Raw genomic sequence first — 25,862 nt, forward strand, 5'->3', positions numbered from 1 at the left:
ATGAGATAAACCCAGGAACATAAACCACCAGGGGAAGGTCTCCTTTACTTGATAAGATCTGTTGGGAAAACTGGAAACTATTTTGACAGAAATTAGATTTAGACCAATAATTTATACCATATATCAACAGTAAGTGCCAAACAGCTACGCGAACTAAACATAAAAGGTCACATTATAAAAGAGAACAGAAGGAGATGCTTTTTATAACTATAACTAGGAGAAGAATCTTTAGCCAAACTAGGAATAGGGGTGATCGTGAAAGATAATTATAGACAATTTTATTACATAAAATTAAAAATGCTTTTACATTAAAAAAATCAATGCAGCTAGAATAAGAGAAATTGTTGGATGAGGAAATCTTTGCATCAAATATCTCTGAAAAAAGTCCAACATTCACACACAGCGTGTGTGTGTGTGTGTGTGTGTGTGTGTGTGTGTGTGTATGAATGAAAACAAGAAATTGTTCTATTAGATAAATGGGCAAAGGATGTTGACCAACTGTTTGGAAACTGTCAACAACTATATTATTACTCCAAATTACCAATATTAAGAGCAATGCAATTTAAAACAACCCTGAAGTTTTATCTCACTTCTCTCAGTGTAACAAAAAAGACAAAAAAGTCGATATAGTCAATGTTAGCAGAGCTTAAAAGACAGGTACACTCACTTGTGCAATGCTGGGGGAGTTCTGAATTTGTCTAACATAGTCAAACTGAAATAGAAATGGATTCCTGCAGTAACACAATGACTTAGAAAATCACAAATCAACATTATCTATGTTGTATTGTATTTTTATTCTGTTAAACATTTCCCAATCTTGCCCCCCCCCCCGACCCCACCCAAGTTTAACATCTCTGGTCTAAACAACCAATCTGAAAAACAATTTGAAATTGTGAAGAAAAAAAGTCATTTAATTGCTCATATTCTTCCTCTCTCATTGCGCATATACTTCGAGGAGGTCAAAGGCAGAAAGAAAAGCCTGCTAAATACCAAAATATTCATTGTAGCCCTTTGTGTGGGAGCAAAGAATTTGAAACAAAGTGTGTACCTAGCAACTGGGAAATGCCCAAACTAAATCACAGCCTGATGGAGAGTGCACAAAACCTGCAATTGGGAAGACCTGTGTTCAAATACCAGATCACACACTTCCTAGTTGTGTGACTCTAGGCAAACTACACTTAAACCTACCTCAGTCTTCCTATCAATATGATGGGGATAATAACAGCACCTACCTCCCAAGGCTATTGTGAAGATAAAATATTTGTCCTTTGCAAACCTGAAAGCAGTATTTAAATGTTAGTCTTATGAATGTAATGGAATATTATTGCGTGGTAGGAAATGACAGATATGTTACTTTAAAAGAAATATGATTTGACGTGAAACGATACACAACCAGAAAGTATATGAGTATAATAATGAAAATTAGATAATAACAAAAGCATTCAAACTGATTAAATGTAATTACCAATCTCAGTATTGAAGAGCCTATAATAAAACATATCTCCAGCAGGCTGTTTCCAAAACAGAACTTGATATATGCTGTCAGACACAATATTTGTGCCAATAAATTCTGCTTAACTGTTTTTCTTTGTTTTAAGGAAAAATTTAGTGGGCAATGACTGAAGGGGGAAAGATGTTGTGCAAATATAAAAGGCATTAATAAAACCTTGTTTAAAAAATGTCCTTAACAATTTTGTGAGAGAAATGAAATTAACCCCATTCAGTAAAAAAATTTGAAACTAAGAATTCTATATTGTGAACAGAAGTACAATATCTAAGGCTATGTGCTCTGTTTCTGGGGCATATGTGATTTTGAGAATCTCAAGATAAAGGAGAACACTTGTTTAAAAAAAATAACTCTTTATAACAACACTTCAGTGAGACAAAAGGACACAAATATGGAATATATGGGAAGGGGGAAAGCCTTCTGTATAGACTAAAACTTGACCTGGCAACATGTTTAGTGTTACGTCAAACTCAGGATGTTTAGAGAAGTAATTTGAAATACTGTTGGAACTTTAAACTGAACAAGAAAATACAGTCTACGTTAGCATACTAAAAAGCCATGAAGTATATAAAGTGAATCTCACTACAATGACTGTGATCCATGCAATGAATTTTGCCCCCTCTATCATACCATGAAGTCAAAACATACCACTTTTCCTTACCAAAGCCCAGGCCCATAACCTTTTGCTTCAGAAATAGGATGTTGCCTATATGTCACACTGGCTTTACTGGATACTTTTTTTTTGTTAGAATGAAAATAAATGTGAGAATCTGAAACTTAACTAGAAAAAAAGTGGCTTCAGAAGGTATTAAACAACATCTAAGATGTATTTTAATTTCCTTCACTTGGTTTATTGTTGGGGAGGGGATATCCTATTAGAAAGGTAATAATGGTTTGGAGAACGGCTAAACAAACTATAGTATATGAATGTAGTGGAGCATTAGTGCCCTGTGTGCTGAAATTGTGTACTGTTATGGTCCCTTCAACCAATCTACCAGTTAGTACAGTAAGTAGGTGGATAAATAACCAATGTTAAGGTTACAATAAATAGGAAATAGGAATTAAGAATGTAAAGAGGAACATGGCAGCCACTTGCCCAAAACTGCCTTCTAAATTAATCAAGGCACATCTAGAAACTATGTGTTAAATTAGGAAACACACAAACAAGAAAATCTGCTACCTAGGAAGTGAAGAAGGGGGTATGTTAATATTTTTATTACAAATAGCATTTTTTCCTCACGTCTTTTTCTATGAACTTATTTCTGATATATGTTTTTGCCAACAGAACAAAACATGACACTGTCATATACAAAGCATTTGCTAATAATGGGGTCTCTGTCAAGATAATGGAAATATCTTTTGCCCATTTAATTATTCACTTATGTAAAGAAGAATTTTGGAACTACAAGGAGGAAGTGGTCATTAAACATGTGTGCATAATTGTTATCACTAACTTATTTGTTTTTAACTCAGTCAATTGTTTGGCCTAGCTCACGTCATAAAAATATATTCCATGATATCTGTCAATTCTAAGTTAATGTCTTATACAGATCTGAATAGTGAACAATAAAAAAAAATAATGACCATATATTACTCCAGAATACTAATGATGAATACTATCCACGACCAAGAGGTGATGGATTGATGGATTTAGGGTAAAGAATGATGTGTGTATATGCATATCTACATATACACTCATGCATAAATAAACATAAGACATAGATCTCACATACATACATTCATGAAATAGATTTCAGTTAATTAAAAAAATGTAGAAGTTGGGAGAGGATGCAACAGATGGAGTGCTGCATGAACTTTCAGATGAGATCACTATCATTAGTTTTATGTAATAATTTAATATTGTTATGAGATTACAAAACATACTATTCTTGACAGACTAAGGATACAGAATGAGGCACATATATGTACACTTACCTATGTATGTATATATATATACATAGCATATTTGTATGTGCACATTGAAAAAATTGTTTTGTTCATGCATAACAGTTACAAGGAATTTGCTTTTACTTTATTTTACTTTCCAATTGGATAGGGAGTAAAAAGAAGAAAAAATAGATTTTTCTTACCTAAAAAAAAAGAGAGGAGTATGTGTATGTGTGTATGTGTGTGTATATGTGTGATGTATGTGTGGGAAGGGAATGCAACACTCAGGTGGAGACTGTTGCACGCACTTTAAGATGAGGTCACTTTATCATTGGTCTTATGTAATTGTTTAATTTTGTTACAAGATGATAAAATATACTATCCTTGACAGAGAAGTAATGGATTTACAGTACAGGAGACAAGTATAGATAACATGAATATATTATGCAAATATGCATGTAAATGTACATATACAAATGCACATACAGACATTAAGGGAATTTGTTATACTTAACTATATATTTGTTGCAAGAAATTTGTTTTTATTTTACTTCCAATTGGGTGGGGAATAGAAAGGAGAAAAAAAATTGATTTTTGTTAATTGAAAAAAGTAGAGAAGTGTATTGGGATGGTGCTACAGATGTGGAGAGTTGCATGTACTTTCAATTGAGGTCACTATTATTAGTTTTATGTAATTGTTTAACTTTGTTACACGATGCCTCTCACAGAGTGGGAGGTAAACTATAAATGTTTGTAAAATTACAAACAAAATACATAAATAAAACTTTAAAAGCCAAAACACACTTTTAAAAGGACAGTAAAGTAATATTTACCTTGTCAGACTGTAGAACTCCCAGTAACTTATCTAAAGGATTATTTTTTTCCTCCTCCTCTTTGGAGGCTGATGAAGGTAGTCCAGGAGACGGATCCTCCCTGGATGACTGCCTCGGGACAGTATATGTTTTACTGAAAGACTGTGATCTTTTGACTACAGCAAGTGCAAAAGGAGAAGGAGTAGCAGTTGTGTATGGCCGTGGAGCACCAAAAGTTCTCAAGGCTTTTAGGCTGAATGCTGCTGGCTGAGCAGAGGGAAGGTTCAGTGGTTTCGGGGGTTTGGAAGGAGAAGTCGGGATTTCTATGTGTTTCTGACTGAGGTCACGATCAGTTTGTTTGTCAGGTAATTCAGAAGGGAAGTTAGTTGTCTTATTTAAAGGAGAAAGCATTTCCTCTTGGGGAGATGATAACTTCCTTTCAATCTCTTTATGCTTCAGTTCATTTTGAGCAGAATTTGTAGCAGCATTGACACTTTTGGCAGCTGCAGATGTAACATAATGACCTGAGGCCCTTTTTTGCATCTGTAGGAAAAAAGAACTAGGTTTTGTCTGGGGACTTATCACCTTAGATCTTCCTTTTGGTTCCATAATACTATTTAGGTGTTCTAAATTCAGCACCAGTGGAGTTGCGCCATTGTCTTTATTTACTATGGAGGCCGGTTTTGTAGAAGATATAGCCCCATCAGTGATGCTTATTTCATTTCGGGTATAAAGTTCCATTCCCAATTTGGGTTCATATTTCACGTCAGCCTGTGTCTCGCTTGGACTTTTAGAAACAAGATCATCTGTTTGGATAGCAGATTCCTTCAGCTGCTCACGTGGCTGGAAATTTTCTGAAGTACGTATTCCCAAATCATTTTTATTGTACCGTGTAGTTTCTGACTCCCAATCCTTCAATGTGTCCAGGGACTTGGGAGGTACTATCTTATAAGTCGTCATTCCAATTTTGGGTATGTAGTCTCTCGTAATTTCATTAGAAGGCTTTGGTTTGGTTTTGTAATCAGGTTTATAAAGGGGATAACTCTTTATACATGAATCAGTTAGAGTTTTATCAGTCCCATCTACTGGAACAAATGGATCATCATTGCCATGTGTAGGACTTACATCTTTATGGTTGAGTATGTCTTTTTGCCCATTTAGCGGTCTGTGGTTCTTGAGTTCTCTTGAGAGATCTATAGAATTCTGTGATTTGAAAGATGACTTTTGAGATGATTTATTGTTATTTGAAAACTGTATGCTTTCATCACCTCTGAAGTTTGACAAATTATGATCCAGGTAAGCAACTGTTTCATTTAACATATTACTATCCAAATTGTTATGGGACTGAGTTGTCTGAATTGCTGCATCCTGAGTTTTTACCTTTTCTAAGTTGGAATGATTCAGCTTCTGATCTTGAATTGGTAAAAGTGATTGAGGATTTTCCTTGTTACCTACAGCAATGTCATTTTTATATGCTTGAGAATCTGATCGTCTGTCAGTTTCAAGCTTGTTATTTTCAGTAACATCAGCTACACTGATTTCTATCATCCTCACTCCATTTTTTACTTTCTCATCCGAGTCCACTGGAAGGAGTGTCATATCATTTTGATCTTTGAGAAAAACAAAAGAAAATAATTTGTAACTAATAGTTCAATACATAAAGAAAAAGAAAGTTCCTACCCCAAATGACTAATATTTTTTCTTACATTAGTATCTATAACCACAGTTTCTATGTTACATATAATTTTTAAAAACCTAATATTTAATAAGAATTTATTTAATTTTTAAAAAGATCCCATAGGATCATTTTCGAAAGAAGTATTTCAAAAAAGCATAAGCAGTACATGTTCTTTGCTACTTTAACTCCCCCTTCTTTGATCAACGGGCATTTACTGTCACCTACAAAGAATATAACACTGTTAAATGCTGTGAAAGATATGAGATAAACAGATGAGACAAACCCAGGGACTATACAAACACAATTACAAAACACTTTTCATACAAATAAAGACAGATCTAAACAACTGGAAAAATACTAATTGCTCATGGGTAGGCCAAATCAACATAATAAAAACAACAATCCTACCTAAGTTAATTTACTTATTCAGTGCCATACCAATCAAACTTCTAAACAATTATTTTATAGACCTAGAAAAAAATAGTAACAAAATTCATCTGGAAGGACAAAAGAACAAGAATACCAAGGAAATCAATGAGAAAAAAAAGAGAAGGTAGGCAGCCTAGCAGTATCAGATTTCAAACTGTATTACAAAACAGTAATCATGAAAACAATCTGGTATTGGCTAAGAAGTGGTGGACCAGTGGAATAGATGCATAATACACAGTAGTAAATGACTACAGTAACCTACCGTTTGATACACCTAAAGATACAACCTTTTGTGGTGAGTTCTTTTGAGGTGAGAACTCATAAAAAAAAGCTGGGAAAACTGGAAAGTAGTTTGGAAGAAACTAGGCACAGACCAACATCTCATACCATAAGTAAAAATGGATATATGATTTAAAGGGTGATAACATAAGTAAATTAAAGGAATATGGAAAAATATGGGTAAGGGAAAAATTTAGGACCAAACAAGATATTCAGAAGTAAAGTGGATAATCTTCATTACATGATATTAAAAAGGTTTTGCATAAACAAAACAAATGCAAACAAAATTAGAAGGAAAGCAGGAAACTGGGGGAAAAAGTTTACTGCAAATTTCTCTGAAAAAGGCCTCATTTCTCAAATATATATAGCAAACTAAGCCAAATTTATAAAAATAGCAGAGGTTCCCAAATTGAAAAATGGTCAAAGGATATGAACAAACAGTTTTCAGAAGAAGAAATCAAAGCTATCAATAGTCACATGGAAAAATGTTCTAAATCGCTAATGATTGTTGTTGTGGTTTTCTTGGTATAAATGCTGCAGTGATTTACCATTTCCTTTTACAGATGAGGAAACTGAGGCAAACAGGGTTAAATGACTTGCCCAGGGTCACATGGCTATTAAGTGTCTGAGGCCAGATTGGAACTCAGGTACTTCTAATTCCAGGCCTGGCACTCTAGCCACTGTGCCACCTACCTGCCCCGAACAGAGAAATGCAAATTAAAACAACTCTGAGATACCACTTCACACTTATCAGATTGGCTAACACAACAGAAATGAAAAACAACAAATGCTGGGTAAAACATGGAAAAACTGGAAGACTAATGCACTGTTGGTGGAATTGTGAATTGGTCCAACCACTCTAGAGAACAATTTTGAACTAAAACCAAAGGGCTATAAAACTTTGCATGCCATTTGACTCAATAATATCATTAGTAAGTCTGTATCTCAAAGAGATCAAAGGGAAAAGGATCTATTTATACAAAAATATTTATAGCAGCTTTTATGACAGTAAAAAATTGTAAACTGATGAGATGCCCAACAGTTGAGGAATGACTGAACAAGTTCTGGCATAAGATTGTGATGGAATACTATTATGCTATAAGAAATGAAAAGCAGTTTGGTTTCAGAAAAACCTGGGAAGACTTATACGAACTGAAGCAGAGCCAAATGAGCAGAACCAGGAGAACACTGTACATTGAAACAGTAATATTATAAGCAGTGGTGGGATTCAAATAAATTAACAGCTGGTTCTCCACAGAATCAAGCTGAGGGGGTACCACCACTGATGGTCCCACCCCTGCTAACCAGTTTGCCAAACTCAACCTAAAATTAGGTACTGGTTCTACCGAGAGAAAGAACTGATGAACTCTAAATACACACTGAAGCATACTTTTTAAACTTTTTTTTCTTGTCTTTTTCAATACAGCTAATACGGAAATATGTTTGCATGATTTCACATGCATAATTGAGATCATATTGCTGGTCCTCTAAATGGGTTAGGTTGGGGCATGATGGAGAGAGAGAATTTGGAACTTAAAATGTTTTAAAATGAATGTTAAAAAATTTTACATGTTATAGAGAAGTAACAAAATAAAAATATATTTTTAAAAGATATGAAATAAACATAAACCAAACCCTCAAGAAATAACAAATTCCTCTTGCTTCTTAAGTTTGTCATGCTTAGAGAATACAGAATAGAGGTATATCCCACTTGATAAACTGTATGAGTTCTGAAAGAAAGTTTATCAACGTTTAAAAAATTCAGATCTCACTTTTAACTTGATTGGTAAACACTTTTTCAAGGTAAAGAATCTTTTTTTAAAGGAATAATAAATCCCCAATTTATCTATTTCATCACTTTTTTATCATGATTTCTTTGGGAGTACATCTGTACCTCCATTATTAACATCAACAATCCAACAAAACACCATTTTTGAATTACTGTCTGACAAAGATTTCTTTTGTCTTAACCATAGCCTGGCAACCTAGAAGAAACATGGACTTTATTAGACTTATCATAACTTTCATAAAATTCAAATGAATTTAAAAGAAGCTAATAGCTTAACAGTCTTCTATGACTAACCAGTAAGGGAGAAGCTGACTTTGTAAGTAATCAGTCCTTCCTCTATTAGGCCCTAGCCAGTGAGATGCAGAATGTTTGATTAAATAACAATGATTTGATGAGAATGAAATGATTATGAATGTGTATGTTGCAGCTGGGAGAGGCTGGGGAAGACGGGAGGAGAGAATGAATAACTGACTAGTTTAAAGATAACAGTAATGTATTGGGGTTTTTTTTTAAAGGATTTGAAAATGTCTCAATTTATGCAGACATAATTGAAAGCAATTTGAAAGTATAGGTTTTATGCATGTACTAAGACTCATAACTATGTTATATATAACATATATAACTTAAAGCTATGTCACAATCCTGAAATAACTCAGTAAATATAGCTAGATTAATTTTGATTTTGAAAAGTGGCAACCAGCTTTCAACATGTGATTTCTGAAAGGATGTGGGATAAACCAATGTGTTGCAGTGGAAAAGAGTCCCATATTTAGAGTCAAGAGTTAAACCTGGACTCTTCTACTACTACCTCCTGCATGATTTTGGACAAGTAACTAAACTAGGGGTTGGGAAACCCCCTTGAACTAAACACTCCAGAATCCCATTTTCCTCCCCTTTAAGTGAAAGGCTTAGACTAGGTGATCTCCAAGGTCCTTTCCATCTCTAAGACTCATGACTTAAAGTACCAGGCATAAACGGTTTTAATAGTTTTCTATTGGCAGAATATTTGCCATCACTTGTATTATACATTCAATTTTCAATTTTATTTTCACACATATGTAGCCCATAGTGGTCAGCCAGTGAACACATGGCTTCTAGCTACATTTATCAAATGCCAATGAACTGCCACCTACTGGGCAGGCAAGCAAATCCATCTAATTAAACAGTTGGGGATCCCAAGGAACAGATAGGAGGCAGCATGTGCAGGGCAAGTCAAACCACCACCACAATCTGCACTGCACTCTTCCCTCAGATTCTAAGGTAGGTAACCAAAAAACACAAAGCCTTGGGAATAGCAGAACCCTCCACCTCGATACTACCGGCCTTGCTTCCAGCCCAGGTTCTGGAGTCCTTAGTAAGAGGAGCAATTAATACTGAGGAGGGGCTTGCTTTCTTTGCTATCACCAACACCAGCTGCTCACTAATTGTCACTATTGGGGAGGGAAATGGAAGCACACATCCCACTCTGCCCCTAGACCATCAGTCTTGTCTCCAGATCAGCTCCTAACTGAAATCTTTCTGTGCATGCTACAGCCCCTGCCTCCATCATCACCACCACCACCATCGTTATCATCATCATCAATAAATAACATTTATAGAATGCTTACTATGCGCTAGGCACTATGCTAAGCATTTTACAATTATCATCTCATCTGATCATCACAGCCGCCCTAGGAGGTAGGTGTTAGTTATTATTATCCCCATTTTACAGATGAGGAAACTGAGACAAACAGAGGACAAGTGACTTGCTCTGGGTCACACAGTTAGTAAGTGTCTGAAGCCAGATTTGAACTCTTGTATTCCTGTCTTTGGTCCCAATGCTCCATCCACGGTGCCACCAGCCACTGGTATTGAAGATCTAGAAAATAAAATCTTGGCACTGACAACTGGTTCAATATCAAAAAGTTATTAATGCTCTTTTTTTTTTGCCAAATATACTGGTCTTTTCTCATTCCTCACTTTTCTTGACCTCAAAGCATCTAACAACGCTGTTCACCACATTCTCTACTTCGTACTCGCCTCTCGGGTTTTTGTGATACTTTTTGGTTCTCCTCCTCCCTTTTGTCTCCTCAGGTTTTTTTGGTTGTGCTATCTGTATCATGCTTCCAAACCACAGACGTACCTCAAAGCTCTGTCGTCTGCCCTTTTCCTGTCCTCTAGGTGACTTAGGAAGGAAGGATTTATTGCCTACCTGCAATGCACTGTGATAAGTTCTTTACAAATATCATATTATTTGATCCTCACAAGAACCATAGGAGATAGGTGCTTTTATTACCTCCCTTTTACAGTAGGGGAAATGAAGGCAAACAGAAATTAAATCACTTGTCTAGGGTCACACAGCTAGTAAGTACTCAAGGTTGTATACGTACATAAACACACCCACACACACATTGCATAGTGCCTGACAAAGAGTAGGGGTTTTAATAAATGTTTGTTGATCTCCTGAGAGAAATCAGAGATGTCAGAAAAAGAGAGGAAAAAGGGAAGAGTAGAGGGATCTATTCTCATTATGGATTATGTTGAAGCAAAAAAAAAAAAAAAAGAGGACAAGGAAACTGTACAAATCATTTTTTCAGTTCCTGAATCAAGAATTCACAGGTAGTTTCTCTATAATTAACAGGTCAAACACATCTTATGCATACCTAAAACCAGACATACATGCATCCCTCTTTGCTGTTTTTAATTATCCATAACTTCCTCCATTAATCTCAATAGTTGAGAGATGGCTATATTCTTTTCCCAACAAGCCTGACTTAGTTATCATAGCTTAACAAAGCAATCTGGCTTATAAGAATACACAAGTTCACTTTCCCCTTGTTAACTCAGAAACCATCACTAAAGTTCCACTTCAACGTCTTATTATGGTATGAAGGTACATTTTTCAATGTTATGCCAATGGAGAACTAATCCTAGTAGATTTACTAAACTATGAAGTTTCTGAGTTTGAGCTTGGCACTAGAACATAAGCCTATATTTGGACAACCAGTCTAGTTCCATTTGTAGGGACATATCACCATTTGTTGGCTACTGGGTAATTGATTTTTTCGGTCAAACCAGCTCATTAAATAGGTATACTAAGACATGGGGGGGCTTTGATCTACGTAAGCCAAAGGACTAACCGCATCAACAAAATCATGGCTCTATGAAAAGCTGAAGTAATTTAGAACACCGTGAGGAATATCTTACAATACTTATTGTACTTGTAAGGAATCTTTTTTATTTTGAAAACCAGTCAATCAATGTGTACTGACTTAGCACCCACAAAGTGCCCAAACACTGTTATATACAACAGGTCATTCAAAAGAAGATTGAGATAATCTCTGTCATCAAGATGATGATTACAATCAAATCGAGGTAACAACAGTAACATACCTGAAACAATACAGAGATCATAGGAAATACATGAAGTTTCATCAAGGAAATGAAATTTTTAAAATTGGTCTTTGAAGCAGATACCATGCAAGGGCTAAGTATGAGCAAAGACAGCTCATAACAATGTTTGAAGTCACGTCACAAAGCATTTAATAAGCATAAGCAATTGGGGATACAAAGAAAGCCAACAAAACAGAACAAAAACAATCCCTATTCACAAGGAGCTCATGGTCTGATAGCCAATTGAAGGAATTTAGACTTAATGAAGTAAGAAATGGGAGTCACTGATGATTGCTGAGCGAGGGAATGACATGACATGACAAAAGGACTCTTTTAGGAGTATTTATTTGGCAGGGATATGGAGGTCAAATGGAGTGAGTGAGACAGACTGGACTGAGCAGTGACTAGATTTGAGAAGGCCAGTTGAAAGACTGCTACAGTAAAAGTAATAAAAGGGTTACATTAGCATAATGACTATGTAAATAGAAATGATACTTAAGAATAGGGTAGACAAGTGAATATTTTTTATGTGATTGATTACAAACCAGTAGACAAAATAGCTAAGCATTCAATATACTTTTTAGGATTAAAACACTATTTGACATCAGAGTTAGTTGATATAACTCACCATTATTCTTATTTTGATCCAGTATTTTGGAGTTTCTTCCATTTTCGGTTACTGCCTCTTTACTACTTGTACCATTCTGTAGTTCTCTGTAAAATATAGTAATGTATATTGTATGCTGATATCAATAACACGCTCCCAAGTGCACGTGTGCACACAGACTCCCAAAGAACAAGAAAATTGGCAATGTATACTGAAGACAGATGGACTAAAATAATCATCTGTTTCTGCCAAATACTGGAAATGTAATAGCTTGATAAAACAAAATACAACTGGGAGGAAATGCTGCTATGAAACATTATATTTCAGATGGAAGTACCAATAGAGAGCAGGAAGTAAAGAGCTTAGGATACTGGACAATTTTCAACTCAGTTAAAATGAAGGGGGAGAGACTGAAAGAGTCAAACTTGAATCTGGCAAGGTCAGGCATATAACATGGGAAATGAATTGTTCTCATCGATCTTTTAAGTTTCCTTCCAGCTCAAAAAGTCCAAGTCTCCAAGCCTTTGGTTCTGTTTGTTCTCTCCCAGAACAATTTTGTCCAGAAGATGAAATCCTAAAACAGGTTATAATAACCCTCCTAAATTGGCATAGAATTTGTTTTGGATTGCACTTTACTGACTAGGCACTAGGAACATTTTCACACCACTGCTTGTATGCTGAAGGCAAAGGGGAATGTACTACTACTACTAATTCTCTTAAGAAGGAAGTGTTACAAGACCTTAAATTCTCCTTTAGAGGAAGTTTTTGTGATTTAGTGGCTTGCCTGGTCACAATGTCTACATCACCAAGCTCTGCTGGCCTTTAATACCCAGGATGCCTCAAGATATTCAAACAGGGAATTTTATTTTTACAAAATGGAGGGATAATCACCAAGACCAAGCACCTCCCAAGATTCAGAAGCAAGTTCAGTCCTTCAGCTGTTTTTCATTCATGCCTGACTTTGTGACCCCAATTAGATTTTTTTGGTTTTGTTTTGTAAAGATATTGGGGGTGGTTTGCCATTTCCTTCTCTAGCTCACTTTACAGATGAAGAAACTGAAGCAAACAAGATTAAGTGACTTCCCCAGGGTCACACAGCTAGTAAGTGTCTGAGGCCACATTTGAACTCAGGAACATCAGTCTCCTGACTCCAGGCCCAGCACTCTAACCACTGTGCCACCTAACAACCCAGATGCAAATTATAAACCTACAATAAGCTGGACTAAGCAACAGCCACATTTTAAAAACTATAAATTTCCAAGACGGAAAGTGCTTTAGATTCTGGTTCTGGTTTGTGCATTTCCTACCAGAGTACCCCACCATTTAGAGGCTTTTAATAAATATTTTCATAAGGATGATAAAAGTTATAAAGTATTTTAAACCAGTAAGCTGGCTATTTGGAAGATATTTGTATTTCAAATATTGAATCTAGATTTCAGAAGCCTGGTACCCATAAAATAAACCACCAACAACATTTGCAGTATCTAGGTTACTTACTTTCCATCTGTGTTTCTATTTTCTTGTTTTTCTTCCTTAGAGCTTTCTGGGCACTCTCTAGTAACAATGCCAAGTTCTGATGTAGTATCTTCTTTTTCATTCTTTGTTACATCCATAGATATAAAAGAATTTTCTTGTGACTTTGAAGAAACATTTTCACTCTCTTCCTTATGGAGAACATTCAATTCTTCTTTTTCATCTATTTCTTCAAGGCTGTACTCAGAGCTAATTCCAGCTGCAATAAATATGGTCATAACTAGTAAAATATGTCATATGTAGTTATGCTGAGAATGTAATTTTTTTTTTTAAATTAAGCTTCATTAGGTTTTTTTTTAATAAATCTGACTCAATAACCAATCCCATCACCATTACTTACAATCTATACTATAAGCCATCAGAAAATAAAACTACTTCCTGCCCCCCTCTACTTGAGGTTAGGAGGTAATACAACATACAGAAAAGTAAGTGTAATACAATCCAATTTGGAGAGGAAGAGGGAGACAGCACAGACTGGTTAGACTAGCGAAAATAACACCTAAGTTATCCTTCAAAGTACAGTAGGATTCTGAGAGACAGTATGAGGAAAGAGTGCATTCAAGGCATGTGGGAAAGCCAGTGACAAGAGAAGTAAAAAGATGGAGCCCAGTTAGACTGGGTTGTAAAGTGAGTAAGAGAGGTATAGGAAATAATGCTGGAAAGGTGGGTTAGCAGCAGATAATGAAAGGCCTTAGATGCTAGGCTGAGGAGTTCATATATTACCCTGCAGGGAATAAAGAAGTGCTTGAAAGTTTTTTTGAGAAGGAAAGTGACATGGTCAGACTTAAGAAAAAATAGTTTGGCTGATGTGTGAGGAATAGATTAGAAATGCGACAGACTAGAAGCAAGGAATCCACTTAGGAACTATTACATGTCAGTAGGGAGAAGAGGAAGGATGCAAAGGATGTTGTGGAGGTAGAATCAATTGTATGGAGGTAAACAAGAGACAAGAGTAGAGGATAACTCCGAGATTATGAAACTGGGACAGCGGTGAGGCCTTCAAAAGAAAGAACAAAGTTTGGAAAAAGGGCAGAAAGGGTGGGTTTGAGGGTAAAGATAATGTTTTGTGTGGGAAATTTCATACACCATGGAGGAAGTAGTATCTAGTAAATAGCTAAGAATGTAGGATTGACATTTAGGAGAGAGGACATGGAAGTCATGTGGTAGAGCTCATACTTGAATCCACAGGCACAGATGAGATCACTGCAGGAAAGTTAGGGGAGAGAGAAGGAACATTCAAGAGGTAGGAGAATGAGGAAAGAACAGTGTCATGGACAATAAATGATGAAAAATAACTGAGGAAGGAAGAGTAGTTACCAGTGTCAAAAGCCAGAAAAGTGGGAGTAGGAAAACTGTGAAAAGCCAGTTTTTTTAACAGTTAAGAAACTATTCAAAACAATCAAATACTTTTCATAATATAAACTTGCTTAAAAGAACTAGCTATACATCTTTAAAATTTTTAAGCAGTGTTTTATTCTTTAAAACAAAATTTATTCCCATAAAGTTAAATTGCAAAGTAAATTTAATTAAATGTTATATTCTTGAAATAGCAAAACTGGGTAAATTTAATGCTTGAAACAAGATAGTAAAAATATTCCATAATATTTAAGTAAATTTTTTAGAGAATCAAATCAACTATACATTTATTAAGAACATGCTGAAAGTATGCATATTTGTACAACTACTTAATCTCATGCCAAAGACTATGATAGTCAATTCTCAATTCTTCCTAGATATAAAGTGAATAAGTTTAATTTCCCTTCTTCTTCTCCTCCTCCTCCCTGTTCCCTCTCCTTTCTCTGTTTCACCTCAGCATCTCCACTTGGTGACAGGTAAGCAAAAAGGTGTAGCCATAATGGCTTTTGTTTTCTTTGAATGGCTCAGCTTGCCTCATTGAGCCTCTGGACACTGTGGCTTGCTCTTCCGGGGCAGGAGGCCCGGGGAGCATGCCGGGAGGCAGACGGCTTCCTGTGTGGGGAGTCATGGGGCTGGCTGAGGGGAGGTGTTAGCTCCAGAACCTGGTCTACCCTAGGGGGAGGAGCCAACTCAAGAACCAATCAGCCCTGGTCATTCGGGCGGAGCTTAATGATGTCAGAGACCCTATAAGAGGGGAGAGGACAGCTCGGAGAGTTCTCTCTCTCTCTTTCCTTTTCCGGTTGGAGCCAGAGGCAGTTACGACAGTTACATCGTCAGTTACAGTTGCAGCTTCAGTTTCAGAAACAGACACAGCTGAGGCAGGAGCTGCCAGCAGCAGAGCTGATCTACGGGAGGAAGCTGAACAAAGACTTCAGTCCAGTGGGTAATCTTATTACCATCAAGGGGGAAACATGATTTTGCTTTACGCAATCATGTTTCTCTGTAGCCTCCTGGTTACTCTTTCAAGGCGTACTTATTGGGCCTGGAAGATTATGACCAACATATCAAAATGGGGTTGCTGGTTCATGGGTTGGTTACTGTTGAGCCTAAATAAATGTTTTGATTCTTCTGCCTTCTACTATGAGAGTTTCTTCTATCCGGCGATTCCGAACCTTTCAGACATGTTTATGATCTTCTTTGAGATTATAAACTCTGCCCTCCTGATACATTTGGCGTCACGAACAGGATCGCTAGGTATAAGATCTCTATTTAGAAGCAGAACAATTTCAGAGGAAGAGATAAATATCCCAGGATGGGAGGATCCATTTTATTCCTCCCTAGCAAAAGAATTGGCTAAAAAAGCTGGACCCTGTGAAAACTGGGAACCAAGGCTACGGAGAGGAGATCCTAGGGATTTAGAAAAGTGTTTACGAGAAGTTGGGATTCAGTCAGGGGCATCACTATCTAGGCAAAGCTGGATAGTGTTATCAGCCTACCGGCTAGTATACGAAAGATTGAGATTAAGTGAAAGACATAGGGGCACTCCTACCCCACAGGAAGAAGAGGAATCTCAGATAGCAGGAGACCAAACTGACTCAAATGAGAACTTTTCTATTAATGTGGCTAAGAGCAACAGGAGACCAAAAAAGCCCAGAGTGCATTTCAACCCAGCCCAGAAAGAGCCGGCTGAGGCACAAAACACTACTGGGGTTCAGGATGTGCCTCACACAGAGAATAGGAGATGGTTAAATGATCAGACAAGGGCTCGACCCATACAAAGGAGGAAGACAGAAACCCGAGGTGAAGATTCAGTTACAAGGGAAATTCAGGAAGATTTCTCACCGCAAGAGGTCACAGATATTTTGAGTAGATTCAGCCAAAGAATAGGAGAACCATTGATATCTTGGATGGTAAGACTCAGTGATCAAGGGGCCGGTGGAATATCAGTAGATGGGACAGACTGCATGAGATTCATAGGTATCAGCCATGATCCTCTAGTTCAACAAGCTTTTAGGGAACATCATCAGCAAGGAGATGGTGATAGCAGGACTACTCTGTTGGCATTAGCCGCTGTGGGATGCAATAAGAGATATGATACTGATTCTATGTGGCCCACTGAGCACAGACCCTGGTATTCACTTAGAGATTGTATCATGAGACTAAAGGAGGAGGTAATGAAGACTGCCATTATGATAGGAACTGCAGACAAATATTACAATGATCCAATGGGACTGTCTCATAGGAATTTAATAATTAGGACAGCTCCCCCTGCTTATAAACAACTAATTTTGAATTTATTGCTTGGAGAAGTAGGGAGCCGTCTTACAACAGTGATAAATAAGATTTTACAGTTATATGACTTAGGTGACTGGGGAAGGGATAGATCTCCTCGAGAGAGAAGGGTGAATAACCAGCAAACTTGGCGCCAAAGGAGAGTAACAAGGAAAGAAATGTTTACTACTTTATTGAGAGCAGGGGTAGGTTTTGAAATGATAGATGGAATTCCAACCAATGAATTATACAGAATGTATAGAGGACTTGATAACACGAGAAATAGGGAAATAAGAACTGCTCCTGCAAGCCCACAAGCCACTCAGAGTGAAGGTGACCTTGTGTGATTAACGGATGAAAACTTGTACATTTGGGGAAAGGCTGGGAGGACAATCTTAGTCTATATCTAGGGTGGGATCCTCTTGGCTTCCTCATTATGTTCCTTTTGAAAAGAAACATTTCCCACCTGAGTTTGGCTCTGATGTTGGATCTTTGCATAACTAAAATCTCAACCAAACTTGAGATGATTTTATTTGAAGAATTATAGTCCATACTTGTCTATTCTTTTTGTCCTTTGTTTTGGCTAACCTTGTTGCTAGTTTTGTTTCCTTCAGGCTTAAGCACCCTGCACTTTCCGGTGACTGCCTAAGCATGTAGCATTCTTGGAATTCCTGCCAGCTCGTTAAAGAAATGACCTCTGGAATGGGACTTTTTGGGGGCAGGGCCATCTCTACATCCAATTTCAGCATGAAGAAGCTATGGAAAATGAGACCTTCACCCCTCACCCCAAGATTTTGAGCCCCAATCGTTCAAGGGGGGTGGAAATGATGATAGTGTTCTGTTTACTTATTTTGTGTTATCCTTGCTGTGTTGTTTTATTGTTATGATATTATTGATCCTATGTAATGGATACAAGGATTTAGGGGTGGACATTTGAATTATTAATAATTATTTTGGGGATGATTGATTGAAGAGATTATCTTGCTGGGACCTAGGGGTGGATCGCATTTGAATCGTTAAACCAATGTTTAGGAATGTCACCAAATGATATGTTTTGCTTTATAATGAATGATATGTTTTAGTTTCCTTTGTAATTGAATCACAATGTATGTTCTAGGATACATGGCTGATTAGATTATGTATCCTATAACAAGGGGTGGAATGTAGCCATAATGGCTTTTGTTTTCTTTGAATGGCTCAGCTTGCCTCATTGAGCCTCTGGACACTGTGGCTTGCTCTTCCGGGGCAGGAGGCCCGGGGAGCATGCCGGGAGGCAGACGGCTTCCTGTGTGGGGAGTCATGGGGCTGGCTGAGGGGAGGTGTTAGCTCCAGAACCTGGTCTACCCTAGGGGGAGGAGCCAACTCAAGAACCAATCAGCCCTGGTCATTCGGGCGGAGCTTAATGATGTCAGAGACCCTATAAGAGGGGAGAGGACAGCTCGGAGAGTTCTCTCTCTCTCTTTCCTTTTCCGGTTGGAGCCAGAGGCAGTTACGACAGTTACATCGTCAGTTACAGTTGCAGCTTCAGTTTCAGAAACAGACACAGCTGAGGCAGGAGCTGCCAGCAGCAGAGCTGATCTACGGGAGGAAGCTGAACAAAGACTTCAGTCCAGTGGGTAATCTTATTACCATCAAGGGGGAAACATGATTTTGCTTTACGCAATCATGTTTCTCTGTAGCCTCCTGGTTACTCTTTCAAGGCGTACTTATTGGGCCTGGAAGATTATGACCAACATATCAAAATGGGGTTGCTGGTTCATGGGTTGGTTACTGTTGAGCCTAAATAAATGTTTTGATTCTTCTGCCTTCTACTATGAGAGTTTCTTCTATCCGGCGATTCCGAACCTTTCAGACATGTTTATGATCTTCTTTGAGATTATAAACTCTGCCCTCCTGATACAAAAGGGGACAGGAAAAATTGGGTCTTTTCAGCACTGTTAAAACTAATTGGGAAAAGAGGAGAAAGTGGAAAGCTGAAGTGAAGTTTGGATTTTCTGTTGAATCTGATACTTATCTCCCCCATTAGAAAACAAAGAGTTGACTATTAAAAATTTTATTTCATCATAATACAGATTTAAATGAATGAGTGAACAAAAAACATCCATTAAAAACTAACCACATGCCAAGTACTGTGTTTTTAGGGGAGTGGTGGATAGGGAAAGGAGTCATGTCCAGGAAGTCACGAAGTTGGTGAGTAGAATGATAGGCTGGGTATATCATCCAAAGACAATAGTAGTGATAGTTTGACTATGATTTTCCTAGTGGTAATGAAGAAGGAGAAGGGAAGGAGGAAGTAACAGAACAGGAAGTAACAATGTGAAGATGAATGAGTCTATGATTCAGTGTCATGGAAACAAATACAACAGAAAAATCCAATCAAAGATGGGGTATATTTGCATGAAATCCTTTAAAGCTGCTTCCTCATTAGTAATATGTGCATGGTGATATTTGCATTACCTGCTTTACAGGATCACTTTTATAGCAAAATGAGATACATGTAATGTGTAGGCACTTTTGAACTACAAAGCATATGAGCTGTCAATATTATTTAAAAAAAGATTTTCTTCATTTATTCTTTCAAATACAGCACAATAAAATAGCTATAGACTAAGCATGAATTTTAGAGCTGAAGTAGTTAAGCTTTGCATATATAAAAAAGTGGGACAAAATGTTATTTTATTTTTCATAAGACAATATTACTCAGGTTCAATCAATCAATAAACATTTATTAAGTACCTGTGATGTACCAGGCTGGGGATACAAAAAAGGCAAAAGACAAACCCTGCCCTCAAGGAGCTTACAATCTATTTGGAGGGGAGGGGGAAACATGCAAAAAAATATACAAAGCAAGCTATATACAGGATAAATAGAAAATAATTAAAAGAGGGAGTGCATTAGAATTGAGAGGTAGGAGAGGAAAAACACTCAAAGACAACAAAAATTTAGTTCAAGTGAGGCTTTCAAAAACATGTCTTTCTTTTTTGCTAAATGACATTTAATATAAAAGGTTAAGTATTTTTAAAAAAAAATTAACAGATTAGTAGATCTTTGAGAAATGCAGTGGCTGTAAAAAGCCATCACTCTGCAGCCAGTAGACAGACACACAGTCTATAACCAAGCCCAGCCTGACATCACATCACAGCCTTTATAGCTTCCTGGGACAGGGCAGGGCTTGAGCTTCATTGCCATTGCCTTTGATAACCTAGGGTATCCTCCACACTAAGGTAAGATATCAGAGTACAATTTTACCGGAGGAAGACATGAAGTTACTGTCCTAAAAAATAAATAAATGAAATAAAGTGCTTATTTGCACTAATTCACGTACTCTATAGTCCAGAGAAACTGGTCTTTTTGCTATTCTTCATGCACAAATTCCATGTCCGGTCTGGTCATCTCCCCTGCCTAAAATGCACTCTCCCTTCTGTCCTAAAATCCTTAGTTCTCTTTAAAGCTTAGCTAGAATACTACATCCTACATGAGCCACTTCTTGATTCTAATTCTTGTTCCCCCATCCAACTTACTTTACCTATACTCATATGTTTACATGTCATTCTCCCTGGGGAGCTTCCCAAAGGCATGGACTGTTTCATTTTTATTTTTATATGCCAAGTACTTAGTACAACAGGTTCTCAACAAATGCTCAACTGATTGATACAGCAAGTACAGTAAAAGTGTTTCTCTTTCAAACTTCTCTATTTCCATAAAAGGTACCACCATTCTTCCAGTCTCCCAGGTGTGTAATCTCTGAATTATCTTTGACTCCTTACCAAACATATACAATCAGCTTCCATCTCTAGCTCTGCATCTCTAGTATCCAACCCCTTTTCTTTACTCACACAACCACCACCTTAATTAAGGCCCTTATCCACTTTGGCCGAGATTATTGTGACATCTTCATATTTGGTCTTCCCGACTTGTTTCTCTCTACTGGAGACCATTCAACACACAACTGCCAAAGTGATTTTCCTTGAGCTTAAATCTGAACATCCCACTCCTCTTCAACCTTCAGTGGCCCCCTCTTGCCTCTAGGAAAAAATATAAACTTACTGTTTAGCTTTTAGAGCCCTTCACAACCTTGCACCCTAATCTATTTTTTCCTGACTCACTGTGCAACACTGAGATCCTGAGATTTTCTGAGATCTAGCCAAACTGGTCTTCTCACCACACAGTTCCATTTCTGTGTCCCTGCCTTTGTTCTGGCCATTGCCCATGCCTATAAGGTACTTTTTCCTCACCTGCCTCATAGAATGCTTCAATACCTTCCAGAAAATGTTTAAGTATAACTTTCTACATGAAGCCTTTCCTGATCTTCCTAGTCAATTGCAAGTACCTTCCCTGCCAAATTACCTTGTATTTAACTATGTACATTTATTTTCAATATATTTATTTTGTATATAGTTATACACTTAGACCTACCTGTCTAGTTATGTTATTATCACCTCCCCCTTACAATGTAAGCTACCTGACAGTAGTAAATACTGATTCCTTGAATTTATATCCTGGATGCCTAGCAGCACATAGAGGCTTAATAAATGTCCATTGACTGATAATCCTAATTTGACCTACAGTATTAATAAGGGTATGCTAACAGTCAGACTCTTACCGAGAGTAAAGAAAGTGGTTTAGAAAATAAATCAACTTATTTGAGCTACTGAAGTATCATTTGTGAAAATTTTTAACATCCTAACAACACAGATTTCTGATGAAGCAAAATAATTTCTAGGCAAAATGTACTCACTAGGAGAACTGGCCTCAATGAATTAAATTATGAAGACCTGAGAGTCAGATCAAAAAAAAACATCTGATTTAAGTTTTATCAGGGGGTTAAATTTTTCTTCACTAACTGGAGATATATCCTGAGATACTTTAAGTATTTTTAAGTTAAGAACCATTCTTGATCTAATGATAACACTAGCTGACATTTATATAGCACTTTTATGGTTTGTAAAGCAATTTTGAAAAGTATTTTTTTTTGAGTTGCAATGATTTTTTTTTTTAAATCAGTTCCATTACATTCCCTTTCTTCAAAAAAAATATTGGCAATTAGGCCATTTGGTCAATACAAATTTCCACAGATCTGAAAATATCAAGGGTGGTTTGTTTAATAAATATTGTAGACCAAATTTCAGACACACATACAAAAACAAACAAACAAAACCCAAAAAAACAAGAGCGGTGAAGCTAAATAGCTGGGGTCATAGGAAAGAATCACAGAATTTCAGACTTGGAAACAATTTCAGGAGCTATGTAGACCAACTCACCTTTGAAAGAGTCCTCTCTACAACATAACATATAGGTATACATCTAGCTTCTGCCTGAAGACCTCCAGGGAGGGGGAACCACCTCCTGAGACAGCCATCTTTCAAACACGTAATTTCTTAAATACATTATTTTTTTGGATAGTTCTACTCACTATGGAGCTTTTCTTGACATCAGTGACTTAAATCTGCCTTTTTGTCACTTCCATCCACTGACCAAAGACAAAAAAATCTAATTCCTCTAATGGGTTATAGTTCTTCAGATAAGTAAGGATAGCTCTCATCTCTGTCCCTGAATGTTCCCTTCACTAATCTAAATATCTTGAGTTCTTTTATTGGCTGGAAGGTTGGACTAGATGGCTTTTAAGATGTTTTAAAATTCTATTATTATAATTGATGTCATTCTATCTATAAAGTTTTTACACTTTCAAAGAATACATTTGTCAAAAGAATAAATTCATGCAGAAACTGTGCTTCCTAGGGACTTTATTGAAGTATTTTAAATAATTTTTAGTAGTATTCTTAAGGAACACTTTGAAAATATTTATAGGAAAAAATTTCTGAAACTAAGTAAAAGTGAATTTTTGATATCTGTTACAAAAACATGCCAGTAATTAACTTAAAAGGAAATCAACAGGCAGTCAAAGTTTAGGGGAAAAAAATTCAGGGCTAGGGCTACAAGAATGTATCAAGATAAGGCAAATTCCTGAATACAATAGCCTATAGAAATGAAAGTTACAAACATGATCAAACAGGAAACAGTACAAAAGAAAGCAGAAGAATTAAGCACAGAAGGGAAGTTAGAAATTCAGAATTTCACTCATCTTAGACAGCTTATCTCCATCTATAAAGCTGAAAAACAAGTCTGAATGAAAGAAATGGAAGGAAAATCAAGTAAGTCTAAAACCTGCATAACATTATAAGTGAAAGCAAGGAGCATTATTTCTATAAGGGACAGCCCTTTTATAAGAATTTTAGATGAAACAAAAGTGGGCAAGTGAAAGCAATTGATAAATGTTATCATAAGCAAAGCAGCTTAGGGAAACAAGCTCCCGCCACCTACATTTTAGTGATGTTATGGTTAAGTCAGGTGTTTCGGCACAATCAGAATAAGGAGAATCATCTGCCAGCGTCAGGACAGTACTCGGTTCATGACCAGGTAGCTCAAAGCAAAGTGAAGCATCTGTTAAGGAAGTCGTTTATGAGTGAGAGCACTTAGATTAAAGGTTAATAAAAATTAAGAAGCCACTTAAAACAACAAGATTAATTCCAATCACATGTAGATAAAATAAGGGGAGATTGGGACAAAGAAAAAGGTGAATGGGGCAAGTGAGAGCAAGCAGATGTTAAAACTAGAATAATGCATACGCCCTCTCCAAATCCTTTTTCTTTTGTTTTCACTTCACTTGGTTGAAATGAATACGCAGAACAGTATTCAACATTTTATTTTCTCTATGACATGTGCTCTGTAGAGCAAGAATCTGGCATAGAATTTGCAAAGTGCTTTGGATTCCTTCCCACAAAAGAGATAGAGAAAAATACAGCAGGCTAATCTTAATTTTCCCCACACAAAACACATGATGACCAGTCTTAAAAGTACATATTTTGTTGTTGTTCGGTCATGTCTGACTCTTTGTGACCCCATTTGAGGTTTTCTTGGGAAAGATACTGGTTTGCCATTTCCTTCTCCAGCTTACTTTACAGATGAGGCAACTGAGGCAAACAGAGTTAGTTAAGTGATTTGCCCAGGGTCACACAGTTAATAAATGATTTGAACTCACAAATCTGGGTCTTGTTGATTCTAGGCCCAGCACTCTATCCACTGTGCCACTAAGCTGCCCTAAAGTATATGTTACGATACTTAATTATCTCCCATTAGGTCCACAGAACAGTGCTAGACAGTTTGGCAAGGAGAGAAACAAAATATATATTTCTTGGGTTCTAAAACATATAACTACTATTTACTTAACATAGCAGTAGCATTAGGGATCAGAATTTTAGAGTCAGAAGGGGCTTGACTTCATAGGTTCATATATTTACAACCGGAAGGGGCCTCAAAGGTCAATGAGTCCAATCCCTTGGATTTACAGATGAGAAAAGTGAGACCCAAATTAGTTAAGTGACTTACCCAAGGTCACAGAGGTAAGCAAGTAACAGAGCTGGAACTAGAATCTCATCCTTCTGACACCAAACTCATTGCCCTTTCCATGACCAAAGTGCCTCAGGATTATTTAATCCAGTGGTATCAAACTCAAATAGAAATGGGGGCCTCTACAACATCCATAAGGTCCACATATTGACTTAGAAAACCATATATTAAAATCTATTTTATTGTATCTTTATTTTGTTAAATACCTCCCTATTACACTTTAATCTGGTTCCTGCACTCGGGATTGTGGTGGGTCACATTCGGGCTGTGTATCTGGCATCTCAGACCTAGTACAATTCACTCATTTTATATAGGAGAAACATAAAGTCCTCAACAGTGAAATGACTTGTCTGAAGCCACAAAGTAGCAAAGCTAGAAATCTGGTACCCAGACACACGGTCCAGTGCTTTTATTTACAAATTCATTGATAAAAACAAATTTTATTTTACAGGAAATGAATACATAAGTCCTGCAAAAAATAATACCATTCAAGAAAAATAAATGTTTGAAGATATAGTAATATTTTTCCTTCAATATTTATGATTATGTATAACAGAATTATTATAGCTGTTATGTCATCCTCTTTTTTATTTTTTTCCAATTACATGCAAAAAAATTTTAGTATCCATTTAAAAAATTTTTGAGTTCCAAATGTTCTCTCTCCTTCTCCTTGTGCCTCATTGAGAAGGCAAGCAATTTGATAGTTTATACACAAGCAGTCACACAAAACATATTTCCACATTAGTCAGTCATGCAAAATATTTCCATGTTAGCCTATAATGCCATTCTCAAACATCTTTTCACTGATACAATGTTCAAATAATAGAGGCAACACCACTGTGTACTGCGTAAAGAGCCATCTCTAAAGCTAGGAAGATGTGGGTTCAAATCCCACCTTAATAATAGTAATGATAATAACAACAAAAACAACAGCC

The 25,862-nt window shown here is 36.8% G+C and overlaps 1 protein-coding gene across 1 annotated transcript in view; it reads right to left on the reverse strand.

Moving 5' to 3' along the window:
• Positions 1-25,862, reverse strand: part of COBLL1 (cordon-bleu WH2 repeat protein like 1) — a 186,403-nt gene that overhangs the window by 12,272 nt on the left and 148,269 nt on the right. The window contains exons 10-12 of the mRNA XM_036743267.1: positions 13,858-14,092; positions 12,382-12,467; positions 4,228-5,816 (exon numbers count right to left, since the gene is read on the reverse strand). Of these exons, the coding sequence (XP_036599162.1) occupies positions 4,228-5,816; positions 12,382-12,467; positions 13,858-14,092 (1,910 nt within the window). The remainder of the gene's footprint in view (positions 1-4,227; positions 5,817-12,381; positions 12,468-13,857; positions 14,093-25,862) is intronic.

The sequence above is a fragment of the Trichosurus vulpecula genome, chromosome 2, assembly GCF_011100635.1.
Source record: "Trichosurus vulpecula isolate mTriVul1 chromosome 2, mTriVul1.pri, whole genome shotgun sequence".
Classification (NCBI taxonomy): Eukaryota; Metazoa; Chordata; class Mammalia; order Diprotodontia; family Phalangeridae; genus Trichosurus; species Trichosurus vulpecula.